The sequence below is a fragment of the Dacryopinax primogenitus genome (assembly GCF_000292625.1).
Source record: "Dacryopinax primogenitus strain DJM-731 SS1 chromosome Unknown DACRYscaffold_8, whole genome shotgun sequence".
Classification (NCBI taxonomy): domain Eukaryota; kingdom Fungi; phylum Basidiomycota; class Dacrymycetes; order Dacrymycetales; family Dacrymycetaceae; genus Dacryopinax; species Dacryopinax primogenitus.
This window is the reverse complement of record NW_024467205.1, coordinates 1,024,947-1,039,608: the sequence shown is the minus strand read 5'-3', so window position 1 is coordinate 1,039,608 and position 14,662 is coordinate 1,024,947. Positions and strand designations below refer to the sequence as shown.

Here is a 14,662-nt window from a genome sequence, read left to right as displayed (position 1 = left end):
AGAGGTATAAATATAAGGCCTACTCTGCCTGGGACTGTCTCTTCAGACTTGGTCTCTTAGGATCATCCACAGGTACCTATACTGTAGATAGGTCTTAGTCATCAGGTTTACTCCACTTCCTTGTTGCCTGCTTAGACTCTTGGCACTCTTAGGTGAGCAGACTTAGTCAGCCTGTGTTGCCCTAACAGCAGCGATATCTTCTGCCCAAGTATCATCTCCATCCATTTGAACCAAGTCAATTATGCCCTGATTGACAAGTGGATACAGCTCTGGCATAAGACAGAGAGCAGATTTTGCCACTTCCTGTTCAAATTGTAAGCATATAGCAATCTTGATTTTCAAAGTGGATACTTACCTGGAGTGAAAAAACCTCCTCTAACTCTTGTCAATTCCAGTCCACTTTACTCTGTGCACATGTATGTTTAAGCTCCATAAATTCTGACTTGAGATGATACATGCTGAACAGTCTCTGGTTGTCTGAGTACATAGTAACAATACAGAAGGTAGGGATACCCACACTACAATACACCATCTGAGGTGACAGATCCAGATATTGAATCTGATGGAATCCCCTTGCTTCAACTTGCCCATTGGCCATCAGCCCCACCCCCACCCCCAATACACTCATGCTCTATAATTGTCCACTATTCTTTCTCAACCTGTTCTCACAATCTGGAAGGATCCAAATCAAGTGAGCTGGATCAACAGTGTAAAGCAGATGTGCATCTGACATTCACATAACAGGTTAGCTCAGTGATATGTCACCCAAGCCATATACAATATTGATGTCTCCATCCGACAAATTCAAAAAGGCAATGGGAGAGGATTGGGTAAAGGAAGCTGGCCACAGAATTGATTACAAGATCACAGGAGACAAAACAGGGAAGAAAGAGATAATTGTGGCAGCACAAGCAGTGAGTGTTAGACATAGCACATATTAAACATACATATGGAATGACTAGATGTTCAAAATCAGGCAAAAACTGCTAGCCAAAGTCAAGCAGATTGGCATCCAAGAAATGGAAGACGATGTATATGTGTTTCCACTTCAAATCCACTATGTCAAGCATGCAAACAGGAAGAATTCCATTCCCTATATTCCCCTAATCAAAAGGATGGAACCTGATGAGAGCATTGCACCAAGGGCTGCAGGTAGACAGGTAGATCTCATGATGACTCACATTACTGATATGCTTGACAGACTGTAATTTATGTGAATGAATCCCTGCACTGACACAAAAGGTTCAGGAAACATTTACAGAATATGGAAGGAACTGGATTCCGAGTGCAGATGTGATTCATGACAAGGCAGTAAAGCAATTGAGCCACACACTGCATATGGGAGTGTGGATATCTAAAATAGACTGGGAACACCTGAGGATGGATGACTAAGATGAAGCAGAAATATGTCAGGAAGGATCAGAAAGGCATAACAGATATGTAATAAGTTGGTTGAACCCAGAGACTTAGGACATATAATGGGATAGGAAGTGCAAATTAACATGGTTGATGGTATAAAGAAAATGTGTAGCATGAGAGGTAATGAGTAAAGACAGTGTCCAAAGTTACATAGTTGAAGAACATAATCAAGAAACTTATACACACACAAGAATGGGTTGAACCAGGCCTGCACATACTGGTAGAAATGTACACAGAAGAACTACTTCCTATGAGGTGAGATGACTGGTCCTTTCATAAGGTCTCGGTTCTTGATGGGAGAAGAACTCGTGATAACAGGCTCCAAAATGACAATCAGATTGACTGGTTCAAGTGCCACCACAGTCTGTTGTTTGTCCTGGAAATGATAAACCCTTGCTATGAACTTTCCCTTGACTACAGCCCCCTTCAATGAATTGGACCACTGGGTAGGAGGTATGAGCTTGCCAGTCTTGCTCCAAGCAGGAAGCAGAATGGGATGGTGAGTATCCTTCATGTTGTGAAAATGCCAATCTGCAGGCAGATGAACAACCCAGCCATGCCAATGAGCCTCCAAGTCAACATCCTCTATGAACAAATAAGTCAACACCATACAAAACAGTATGAACAATGTTCACCTAGAGGACGAGCAGACTTTCCAGTCATAAATGATGCATTGGTATTAGTGGGTACCTTCTGTGCAAACACACAGATCAAATAAGCTACATATCCAGTGAAGTACATACCTCAAACAATGACCAAGAAAAGTGTAAACCAGCTTGCTTATGAGCCAAGAGCAATTCATAATTTTGCTTACAAGCCTTTTGCTCTAGCACTTCAAAGTTCTTCATTGCAACATCCCAATTGGTACCAAAAGGCTCCTTGACTGGACTGACAAGGTATGCAGAAGCTTTGTGTTTTTGAAGCAAAGGCGATTTAGAATTCCCGGGTTCCCAACCACCATCTGGTGTCAATGTGAACCAAGACATGGAAACCATCCCAATCACAGTGAGGTGAGCAACGTCATCAGCATCACACAGACAAGCACCCTAACCCTCAACAGTCCTCCATTCAAGCACGGAAAGATCCTCTTCCTTGGCAAGACTGTAACCAGTGTCTAGCCAAGCTCAAAGTGAATCAATGATGGAACAACCATGGGGAGGAGTCATAGGATGAACAACCTCAGATGAAGCTTTGTTGGCAGCAGTATCACAACCAATAGAGATGGACACCAAGGACAAGGTAGTTGGCAAAGGAGGAAGAGCATTAGCCTTCGTCTCATCACCTTCAGTACTGACTTTGGTCGATGAATCTTCTTGGGTGGGAACATTGGAATCAATATAATTGTAAACAGCATCATGCTGTTGGGAGGGGGGGGCAAAGTCAATTCCGCAGAGATGGGCCAATTGACGCAAGGTTTTCTTCCACCACCAGCCATAGACTGCAAAGGAACAAAGCAGAGAAGAAGATCCAGAGGATATTGATGGATTGAAACAAGCAGGTTGGATGCTGAGCAACCTTGCCAAAGGTCAGGGCATAAATAGGAAACACCACAGTACATGCACAAGACAGAGCATCAAAGGAAAAGAAGACAGAAGAGACAAGAAACATGTCAAGCTAGGATGCATCAAAAGAACCAGCAAGAATGTTCTATTTGGAAGGAACATATGTGCTGGTATGCATATCCCTCATTCTCGATGAATGCAATTGTAAACACTAGGTAATCATATACATAGTGAAGTACCAAATAATATGACCTTTGGCCAAAACAAAAGTTACTCAATCCCTTCTACAGGTATTCATGAGGATGGGATATGGCAATGAAAGAAGATCAGGAATAAAATTGACATGCATACCAGCAACCTCAGAGATGGATGACTGGTCTCCAATTGTGCAATGGAAGGAGATCATGTATGGCTCTGTCGCCGATGTAAGGAAGACCTTATTGCTCATTGGCAACCTGCATGGTCACTGTTAAATAACATGTGGATGGGCAATCCACCATTCGAATTACAAGTCCTCACTATTTTGGAAACAATGCTGATATCTCACCACTACCTGAAAGTATTTCAGTATACACTCTTCCCAAAATGTAAATGCCAAATGAGTCTGGTCAATTCTGACAGCCTCAGAAAAGGAATGTGAGGCAATGTGATGCTGTACTCTATAAGCCAAGATGAAATCACAGGGATGTTAGAGGGAAAGTTATTCCCCTGACAATTGAGACTTCTCTCATCTGTTATTGCAATATTGTTCATCAGATTGATGAAACTGGAAGATGTCAAAAAATTTGGCTCAAGAAAACCTTTGCAGTATGAAGAGATGTTGTCTTGTGTGCCCTCATTTGGTTACAACAACACAACCATTTTCATCAAGACATCGAACTTGATACCATGATTGCCCGTGCAAGAATAGAAGATCTTCCAGAGGATGCAGTGCCACAAGAGATACTTGGAGTGGTGAGAGAGGATCATAACACATTGGGAGTAGATTGGGAGAACAATGTCTACAATGCAGAGAGGAAAGGAGAGGAGATAGGTAAGATACACTAGTCAGAGTGAATATGCAGCATTCTTATTAGGATACAGATGGAGAGGAGGAAGATCCTTCAGTGGTTCCCCTTCAATCACTAGGAGTGGAAGACACCGATCTAACCAAATCAACAGCCAAAGAGGTTCTTCTGCATGTGCTGTCCAATATGACCAACAAAGATAAGGAAGGTGCATATGCCATGAGACATAGTTGACTGCCCATGAATGACTTTGTATCACCACAAACTTCAAGAGAAAACCCTCAAATTGGGAGAAATCCACTTGCTGCAGCCTTCAAAACATTATTTCCTTATGGAGAAGGAGGACCTGAAGACCACTGACCAACCAAAGTATCTTTTACGGAGCATGAAAGGTGGGCCTTACGATATTATGATAGATGGTTCAGAAAGAACAACACTTGGATATTTGTGGTGTTTGGAATCATCCAGAAATGTGAAGTGCTCACCTCTGCCTGGATCCAGATGAAGCAAGCAGATTTCCTGAAAGCCTCTCCTATTCTTTCCACAGTAACCATCAAATGACTCTGGAAGAGGAGGAATCAACAGGTAGAATGAGTGATCCAGCGGTCAATGTACTCAGATCACAACTCTGAGCTCTTGCAGGATGTGTGATGGGATCCGACTACTCTTGCATAGCAATGAGAAGCCAGATATGGGGAACAGCTGTATACATAGCACCTCCAAATCTGTGGTTTACAATAATGCCCAATGATCTGCACAATCCTCTTGCACAAGTTTTTGCCGGGGAGGACATTGACATGGACCACTTCATGACCACCATAGGGCCCAGCTCATTGAAATGAGCACAGAACATTGTGCAAGATCCTTATGCAGCAGCAGAATTCTTCCAATATATTATTGGATCAATGCTGTGATGCCTCTTCCATATCGATTGAGTAGGAGGTACAGGTGTGTGCATCACCAGCCAAGGAGGAAGATTTCTGGCATGCAAAACGGGACACCAAATTGAGTGATCTGCTGGAATTTTGGGTGAAGTAATGGCCTATTTTGGAGCAGTCAAAACACAAGGCAAAGGGATGCTACATTGCCATTTTTTGATCTGGTTATCAAATGTGCCAAGTGCAGTCTTGACAAGAGAACTTCTCCCAGATGGACTTTTTTGTGAGAGAGTGGCACAATACCTTTGGCAAATGGTGAGAGGACACCTGCCCAGACTGGAGCCAGAAAACATCATGACAATCAAGAAACAAAACAATATAGCATACTCTAGTCCAATCGGTCATGATTCATTGTCATCCAAGGAAGCAGCAGAAGAGCAAGAACTCCTTATAGCAAGGAATTACCAGCTCCATACTTGTAACATTGATATGTGTTTACATCCTGACAAGCACAGAAACCTGAAGTGTAAACAGAGGGTGACATTCCCTATATCTACAACAGAGTGTATTACTGAGACCGGAACATGGGGTATACTCCGGAGAAACAGTTATCTGAATAACTGGAATCCATCTGTTGCCAGAATGATGAGATGCAATCACAATATAAAACTCCAGACCAACGGGCACAAAACAAAAGACACAATGTGGTACTGCACCTGTTATGCTCTCAAGAAGCAAAGAAAGTCATACAAAGCAACTGGTATTCTCGCACAATGGATGGTGTATCACTTTGCAGACAAATGAACAATGACTGATATACACCGATGAAACCATTTGATGATATATTGATGCTTCAATGTACTCAACTGAGAACAGGAAAAAGCAGCCAGCCAATGCATATCCTACATTATGGGATGGGGCAACATATGGCAATCCCATAATTACGTCAAATTACATCTCAATATGATCAGATGGGAACTTCTTAATATGTATCCAGAACTCCTAAATCACAGGTATGTCTAAGTGAATTTGATGTCAATCAGAACTGAGAGACAGCATAGAGATGCAATCTGCAATGAAGAACAACAAGAGCAATCTGAAGTTCTTAGCAGGCAACAGGGAACTGACTATAATGATACACATATCAACCACCAAAGTTCCACTCAACCAACAACAGGATTGGCATACAAAGAGGTAAAGTAACATATGCAATGTAGAACAAGTGTTAAAAAAACCATAGGATCACATATGACTTATCCCTTCAGAAACCGGGCATATCACTGGAGAAGACAACCAGATTGAACAATACAGACATAGAGGAAATGCAATGTCTACCTGGAACCTATTGGAATTCATCATAGAACCATACAAAGAGAAAGTAGCTTGTGATCTCAAGTGCCACACCCAAAGGATCTGAAACCGAAGATCTGAGTATTTACCATCCTACAAGCACCCCTCTACATGTAGCTGTGTGGGGCACAATACATTACTGAGTTTTTATGGTCAACAGTATCCCTGAAATGATATCAAAGATGGCATGGACTTCTATTGTGGGTTCTCCATGATGTTACTCAAGCCATAGAGAACCCCAACTGATATCCTACCAGATGGACAATCATGGACAGATGCTTTCGGTATATTCCTTAGCTTGGCACAGCCAGCCGGTTTCGAGAATCCTGAGCAACTTTCAATTCCTACATGAAAGCCAAAGAAGATCAAACAAAAGCAATGATGCACCAGGAACAGATGCTGCAAGAGTAAATGAGGAAAAAGATACAGAAGAACTTCTAGAATCCACCTTACCCACTCATACTGAAGAATATGTCAACAAACTGACAGAAGAAGATATTATTACACTGCAGATGAGAGAAGGCTCTGACCAAGATAGAAAACATGCAGAGGAAGCCATTTTCATCACCAAAACAACCGGCATATTTGACAAGACATTTATGCAATGGCCTTGCAATCCCTGTGAAATCATGCCAGCTACCAATGACAAGACAAGAAATCTAAACAGCTGGCTGGAATGTTTAAACACTTGTTCCAAAGACTACACAGGGGCATTATCTACATCACAAGCATCTGATGCCTACCAAATGGTTCAGCACATGGAGGAACTACTAGAAAGAGAAATGGAAACATCCAACAATATAGAAAACATCACTGAAGACACCCTGAGTGCAGCAAAACTGGAAGAGTTGAAACCAGACCAAAGGAGAGTATATGATATTGTTAAAAGACACATAGAAGAGACATACTGAGGACATCAACCTAAACAACTTCTCATGGGTCTGTATGGAGAAGGAAGCAAAGGTAAATCAAGGGTAATACAGACAATAAGTCAAGTATTCAATTTGCCAACTGGCCAATGTGCCCTAGTAAAAGTGGCTTATACCAGAATAGCAGCTTCTCTCATAGACAGCCACACTCTCCATCACATATGCATGATTCCAGTAAAGGCCAAAAGCAATCACCATCTTTCCACAGACAAACTAGCCGAAATATGGAGGGAAGTCCATTATCTCATAATAGATGAAATTTCCATGGTTTCAAAGTCCTTCCTAGCAAGAATATCCTCTCACATAACCACTGCATGCATGGCAACTGACCCAAATGCGCCCATTGACTTACCATTGGGCAGGCTGAATGTTATCATTGCAGGAGACTTCCATCAATTTCCCCTGGTAGCATCAAAACAAAACTCCACATTGTTCATGCCCATCAATTTGGCATATGACTCACTAGAAGATAAGATAGGCCATCAAATATACAAGCATTTCTCTATGGTCATGATTCTCAAGGAACAATGCCAGATAGAAGATCCTATATGGATGTGCTTCCTGTGGAGAGCTTGAATGGGGAACTGCACAGAAGGAGACATTGAGATGCTGAACAGCTTGGACTTGAGCAAAAAACCTCAAGATCAAACACATGTCCAATGGGAGAACACAATCTTAGTAACACCATGACACAGCATTCAAAATTTATGGAACAAACATGCGATTTGAAGGATGTGCTGGGAGACAAAACAGCCAATAATGTATTCCTATGCTTAAGACAAAATAAAGGGAAAACCTCTCATGAAGCAACAATGGTATATAATGGCAACCAAGTGCAAAAACAGCAAACAAAAGGAAGGCAAAGGAGGACTCCCTGTGCAAGTGCTATTGTCCATCAGCATGGAGGTGATGGTAACCCTCAATGTCCAGACAGGAATCAATGTGGCAAACAGATCGAGAGGCATAATATATGCCATAAAAGCAAATCCCATGGAAGTACCATTTGATGGGAGATCAAGCAAGATCCACCTGAAATATCCACCAGCTTATGTGTTAGTAAAATTATACCAGACAAAAGCAGCAACCCTGCTGGGTCTACCAAACAGTGTAGTTCCAATCCTCCCCATGATGAAAACATTTCAAAGTACAAAGAACTTCGCAGGGTACAAACATTGTGTTATGAACCTGATATAAGTAGATCACCCAGTTGGAGAAGGGCAATGGAACTGGGTTGCAAAGCCCTAGATAACAACTCAGTCCTGGCACCTTGTGCACTGACAATGACATCATCCATGATACCCAAAAGCATAGACAACATGCCAGGAGAGACAGATGATGGAATGTGAGCTGAGAAATGGTGAATTGATGCTGATCAAATGGACAAGAGGATGCTAACCATGAGAATGCATCTCCACATCTGGTAAAGAGGGACCTGACAAAGAGGAAAGGTCTCCATGCTTAGGAGAAAAAGAATCTACAGGAGATTTCCTGGAGGTAGAAGCTGACAGTTTCACTCTTGCATCTGATAAAGAAGAGTAAGTATAAAAAAAGGGAAGCAATGGAGTGAATGACAGACCTCACTGAAGGGAGCAAGGGATGTTGCATGGCCTACACTGGTCACAACCATAACCTGACTTTTTACTATACTTGTGAGAACCCAAGCAGTACTGACATTGTGACAAAGGAACCAAGTCTTTTTTCTGACAAAGAAATTTCTTCACACAATGTTCACACTATGTTAGGAAACAGAGTGAGAAACCAGGATGTAGAAACAGAAGAATAAACAGATACTTGCCCATTGAACACCAAAAGGGGGGGGATCCATTAGATGCAATGACCTACAGACACAGTGGTGAATGATAAGAAACCTGCCCTCACAGGGAAAGAGATGTGCACTGACCGCAACTTCCTCCATGGAGAGGACATTAGTCCAATCCACCAAACCGTCTCCCATCACAAAACCAATCCTGGATATTAATCCACAGACAGAAGGCTTCTATGTGTCAGATAAGGAAAAGGGACAAAAGGAAGAAAGGGCATACAAAGTTTCATGGCAATGTGTCCAGTTGACTTACATGACCTGCAGACTGCCCTTTTCTCTTGGCAGGAGAAGGGGAATGGAAAGGGGTGGTCAAAGAATGCAAAAGAGGATGCTTGCCATTCTGAAGAGAATATTGTGTCTAAAAGAGTGTGAATGACAGCAAAAAAAATAGTAAAGGGGAAGCATACCTTGTGAACAGAAAGGACATCATGATCAGGATCAATAGGACCAGAAACAGTGATGGACTGATTCGATGAACTGGTACAAGAAGGTCCATTGAGCAGGATAGAAGATGACACTGGGCAAGGTAAATCCTGAAGAAGGGCTCAGTCAGGAAAAGCAGTAGGCTGAACATCAAATATAAGTGGGTAAAATGTCAAAGAACAAAGAAACTAACCTGGTGAGAAGCATCAGTGGATCCTTCTGACTGGAACCCACTGAAAGAAGGGACTTCAGATGTATCATATGAACTGGAAGAATGTATATGAGAGGACACCTGAAATTACACATCAACAAATGGAAATGAGTGCCAACAAAGAAGATGAAAGACCCACATTGAAATGTGACTGTCCATCCTCACATGAATGTGCAGCAAGAGATGAAACAGGGGCCATAACCATGGATGAAAGGGGTGCAAAGATGGTGTCAACAATAGAGGGGTTCAGAGCTAACATATTCCTAGATTAAACAATGAGAGTTCATATAAGACACAGAAGAACCTGGAGCAACATCACTTATGGAGTATGTCCATTTGGATAAAAAGGAACCAAATGGGAAACCTTGGGTGCATGGGAATCACTGGAGGCAGGAGGAGAGGGAGCGATTGATAAAGGGGCAAGACACAACAACTGATCAGAAGACAAAGAGCCAGAGATAGACTGCAGATTGAGATCTGACACAAGGCTCTCAGAAGAGCATGCCCAACTAGCCCTTGTCAATTCCATGGTCATACACCAATAATGACCCATGAGCTGGCAGAGACAAGGAGTCAGCTGATCGAACTGGGAGGGGTCAGCAGACACCACAATATTGAGAGCAGACTATAGAAGACAAAGATTTGAGTGAAGTTCCGGGTTCAGGAAGAAGATACACATACTCTGGAGGTTTCCAACATGCCTGGTAAAGAGAGGGATATGGTATGATCCCAAGAATCCTTGTTGGACAGATCCAACAATGCATGAAAGAGATTTTCAGCTTGAGTGATATCAGAGCTAAAATGATTGGAAGCAGACTGATTGGACAACATCTGAATATATAGCACTGATTAGAGAGCACAGAAAGGAAGAGCAAGAGGTCACCAATCTTCAACGATGGTCAGAGAGAAGAACTGGACACAATGACAAAAGGAAGGGGATAAGCGGAAGGAAAAGAGCACCACAGAAGGAGAAGATGAAAGAATATCTTATTAATTGCTGAGAAATCGAGAGAAAACAATGAGTATCCATGAAGTTACCATTGAAACAAGTTTCCAATGACTTACCATAACATATCTACTGTCAGTGTTTTGATCCCGAGTCGACCTGGGTAAGAACCCTACTCTCACGAGCTAGGGGACAAGGTTGATGTGTAACATCTTCACCTGACTTCGGTGATTAATATCCAACTCTCGGCTCGCAGATGCTGTGCGACTGTATTACAGGACATCTGTCTCTCTGACACTCAACTCTGTCGACGTCCACTGATCTGATGGTCAGCATATGCATAGGCTATCAAGGGCACGGGAGTCGCTCTTTGTACTCTTCTCCAGGTGTTCTTCTGTGCCTGAACATTTACCGCTCTCTTTCGTGATACGCACAGCATACGAGTTCTGCAGCTTGCAACCTCCGTTTTCCTACCAACGTTTCCTTGTTTTGTCCGGACGAGCGCTCTATGAAACCGGTGCAAGTCCCTCGTGCTCTATTCCGATGGTTTCGATGTTCCATGATGACCACTCAACCGCAAGGGACACGAGGCACGAGGCACGATACTCGCGTATGCGATTCATCGGCCGTTGCATGTATTCAACGCATCTTCCCGGTTCCTAAGCGTGGCGCTCTCTGCACACGGTACACTACATCGTTTTCTACGCGATGTTCCGGGTACTCCAACAGCGGGTACTACAACAGCGGGAATATAAGTACTGTTGCGTGAAAGCACTTTCCCCCGTGACCTGGTCATTAGATCATGCCGTCTCTGCTGCAACTGTCACTCCTCGCTTTGGGCGCTACAGCCGCCCTGCTGCCAAGGGACGACGGTACGCTTATAACTCTCTCGCAAGGCTCGGTCCAAGGCACTCTCGTCACGCCCATAGTGCGTCAATGGCTCGGGATCCCATACGCTGCTCCGCCTACGGGAAGTGGGAGGTTCCAACCCCCTCAGGCCGCTCCAGCCCTGAGCGGTACTCTCGACGCAACATCGTTTGGCAATTCATGCCCGGCGGTGTTCCCGATCGAGTACCTGGAACTTACGGGATTGCTCCAGCAGCAGGAGAGCGTGCCGTATGACGAGGACTGCTTGAATCTGAATATCTGGGCGCCGGCGACTAGCAGGCCCCAAGGCACGGCAGTCATGATCTGGGTGTATGGCGGTGGGGACATGTTCGGCACTGTGCGTGTTCCGCGTTCCCTGACACGACTGTCCTGGACTGTGGACTGTGGGGAGCTGACGAGAACTTACGTGTAGAGCAACACTCCTTTCTACAACGGAATCGAGTTTGTCCAGGCAAACGACGACATCATCATCGTATCCTTCAACTACCGGTCCGTCCCTTCCTTCCCTCCCTATCACAGCCAGACTAACCCTCCCCAGCGCCAACATCTTCGGCTTCCCTAACGCTCCCCAGCAGCTCGTAAACGTCGGCTTGCTAGATATGGACGCAGCGATCCAGTGGGTGTCTGCCAACATTGCCGCTTTCGGTGGCGACCCGGAAAGGATAACGATCTTCGGTCAATCGGCGGGTGCGCTCGCGGTGGATGCGTACGCGTACAGCCATCCGTCGGATACGATTGTCAAAGGTGTGTCTCTCTCTCAGGCTCTTGGGTTTGGGAGACTTGAGCTGAAGTGGGGAACTGGAAGGGATCATCGCTGAGTCTGGAACGGCCCAGCTGACGTCGGTGCTCAGCGCGGGGTCTGCAGTTCCTACAGCAGCGAACTCTTCCTGGAACACAGTGGCCACAGCCGTCAGCTGCGGAGGGGGTGAGTGCGCACTCTGAGCGCTTGAGCGGCTAATCAATTGAGAACAGCAAATGACGCTGCTCAGCTAAGCTGTATGCAGGCCGTGCCCTGGCAGACGCTGTTGAGCGCTGTCACGGCTTCTGCGAAATCCTTCACTCCTTACCCTGATGGTGCGTCCCCCCCCCCACACCCCCCCTCCTCCCCTCCCCCTCGCCCGGCTAACCCATCACAGGGCAGACGATCTTCTCCGACGTCTCGTCCCGTTCCTCCAAAGGCCAGTTCCTCAAAGTCCCCCTCCTAATGGGCACGACCGCAAACGAAGGCGACATCTTCGTTCTCGCATACGAAGAATCCTCTTTCGGGGGGTCCATCCCCGTACTGGGCACAGTCCTCTCAGACGCATTTACCGAGCTGGTATTCACTTGCCCCGCATCAAAGTCCACGAATGATAGGGCTGCGCATGGAGTGAGCACGTGGAGGTATAGGTACGAAGGGGTGTACCCGGATTTGACGGATGAGAACCCTGCGCTGAGGGCGTATCATGCGAGCGAGATCGGACTTGTTTTCGGGACGTATAACGTGTCTACTCTGTTTCCTCCTACTGCGTACGTCCCCCGCTCCTCCCGTTATCGTCAGTCTGGCTAACAAGAGTTGTTGGGGTAAAGAGGTGAGATAGCCCTCTCGGCGTATATGCAATCCGCATGGGCATCCTTCGCCCGCTCTCCTAGCACAGGTCCCGGATGGGCCAAGTACAGCACCGCCCTTCTCACCTCAACGATTGCCGAACTAGGGAACAACAAGAATCCCGGCGGGGCGACGCTTGCCCCACCCTTGGAGTTTGACGTGGGGTGCGGGGTGGTGAACGTGTTGGAACCGTATGTCTTGCAGTTGTTGAGCATATTTGGAGTGGGTGGGGGGCTGTTGTAGGGGGATGGATACACTCCCACATTCCTTACTGGACACTAGTACTGCACCTGACTGATAATACTGTACACACTCTTTTACTTGGATGCGTGTGTATCACGTGACTACGCGTCGCGTCCCGGGAACAAAACGCGGTTTTGTAGGGCAATCGTGCCTGTAGACTAGAGTGATTGATTAGTACTGTTCTGTTGCGGGCCGAACTGTTCTTTCGAAGTTGACTCTGATTGGCGTGATTTGACTTTTTTGACTTGTCTCACTTTGGATTGCTTGGTGACGTGCTTGACTGCTGTTCCGTACTGCCGACACTTGCTGTGTGATGGCGTACTATCACTCACAGACGTCACCCAATCAGTCACAGTCTCAGTACACTCAGAGTGGGATATACACACCTACACAGTCACATGAGTATTATCCGACACAGGACTATGATTACTATGACACCAATACTTTGAACGCTTCTACTTCGAATCATTCCATATCTTCACAACAACAACAACAGTATTATCAACCGAATTATCAACCTCCATCTCCTTATCCTTACGCCCCTTACCCTCAACAGCCCCACCAACAACCCCCTCAACCTCAACCTCAACCCTACCAACCACCCAATCTAGAACATCAACGTTCTTTCTCCCAACCTGGAATGTCATCTCAGGAATACGCACCGCCCCCGTCATTGGCTCATGTCTTCTCGGGACAGTATGCCTTGCCTGCTCATTTACAACAACCGCCGTCACACCAACCTCATCCTCAACCGCAACCGCGACCTCATCCTCAACAACCCCAACCACCCCAACCTCAGCAGCAACAGACTCAGGGCTACTCCCTCGTCCCATTCCACCCCCAGCCTACCCAGGCACAGCCCACCTCCCCACGTCGTCCACTCCCTCAACCCACCCCAGCCCCTCAAGCTCAAGCACAGGCTCCCTGGCCATGCGCGCAATATCCCGCGCCTGTGCCTGTGTCGCTCTATCCTTCCACTCCTGCTCCTGCTGCTGCTCCTACGTTCGCCCACCCCCAACAGGTACAACAAGTACCGCCACCGCCGCAGATCGCTTCGCCTACTGCGAGCTACCCGAGGGGGTATCAGGGGATCTTGACTGGGAGCAGGAGCTTGCCTCTTGGAGGAGAGGGCGAGAGGGAGAGGGAACGTGATCGTAACGCAGTTCGAGAGAGAGATCGGGATGGGAGAGACATAGATCGGGATGGGTGGGAGAGAGATAGGCAAGAGAGGGACAGAGGGGGACACAAAGGAGTAAGAGCGAGCGAGAGCGTCCCCTCCCCCGGTCGGTGGGGCACCTCCCAGTCAGAGCGGACGTACACGGAGCGTCATCCATCAGACGACCGCGCAGGCGCAGAAGCAGAAACAGAAACAGATGCAGAAGCAGAAGGAGATGCGGGGCTAGCCGCCCTCTGGGCATCTGCGGACTCCCCCCCCCCCCCCCCCCCCCCCCCACCC

The 14,662-nt window shown here is 46.0% G+C and overlaps 5 protein-coding genes across 5 annotated transcripts; all 5 read left to right on the top strand.

Moving 5' to 3' along the window:
* Positions 1-785: 785 nt before the first annotated feature.
* On the top strand, positions 786-1,392 carry DACRYDRAFT_15676 (uncharacterized protein; the record flags this gene model as incomplete). Its single annotated transcript, XM_040771126.1, has 3 exons — positions 786-914; positions 963-1,031; positions 1,249-1,392. 3 exons carry the CDS (start codon positions 786-788, stop codon positions 1,390-1,392), a joined length of 342 nt encoding a protein of 113 aa, XP_040629297.1.
* A 3,879-nt stretch (positions 1,393-5,271) lies between these two features.
* On the top strand, positions 5,272-5,595 carry DACRYDRAFT_32480 (uncharacterized protein; the record flags this gene model as incomplete). The annotated part of the gene is made up of 1 exon (XM_040774358.1): positions 5,272-5,595. A coding segment is annotated over one exon (324 nt), but the record flags the coding sequence as incomplete, so codon positions are not given.
* A 1,655-nt stretch (positions 5,596-7,250) lies between these two features.
* DACRYDRAFT_51901 (uncharacterized protein) lies at positions 7,251-7,661 on the top strand (the record flags this gene model as incomplete). The annotated part of the gene is made up of 2 exons (XM_040775067.1): positions 7,251-7,454; positions 7,560-7,661. The coding sequence occupies 2 exons, from the start codon at positions 7,251-7,253 to the stop codon at positions 7,659-7,661; spliced, it is 306 nt and encodes a 101-aa protein (XP_040629295.1).
* A 3,628-nt stretch (positions 7,662-11,289) lies between these two features.
* Positions 11,290-13,260, top strand: DACRYDRAFT_79206 (alpha/beta-hydrolase; the record flags this gene model as incomplete). Its single annotated transcript, XM_040776384.1, has 7 exons — positions 11,290-11,712; positions 11,788-11,864; positions 11,914-12,119; positions 12,181-12,300; positions 12,348-12,449; positions 12,512-12,884; positions 12,945-13,260. 7 exons carry the CDS (start codon positions 11,290-11,292, stop codon positions 13,204-13,206), a joined length of 1,563 nt encoding a protein of 520 aa, XP_040629294.1. The 3' UTR covers positions 13,207-13,260.
* A 586-nt stretch (positions 13,261-13,846) lies between these two features.
* On the top strand, positions 13,847-14,609 carry DACRYDRAFT_107321 (uncharacterized protein; the record flags this gene model as incomplete). Its single annotated transcript, XM_040768446.1, has 2 exons — positions 13,847-14,458; positions 14,514-14,609. The coding sequence occupies 2 exons, from the start codon at positions 13,847-13,849 to the stop codon at positions 14,607-14,609; spliced, it is 708 nt and encodes a 235-aa protein (XP_040629293.1).
* Between the last annotated feature and the right edge of the window lie 53 nt (positions 14,610-14,662).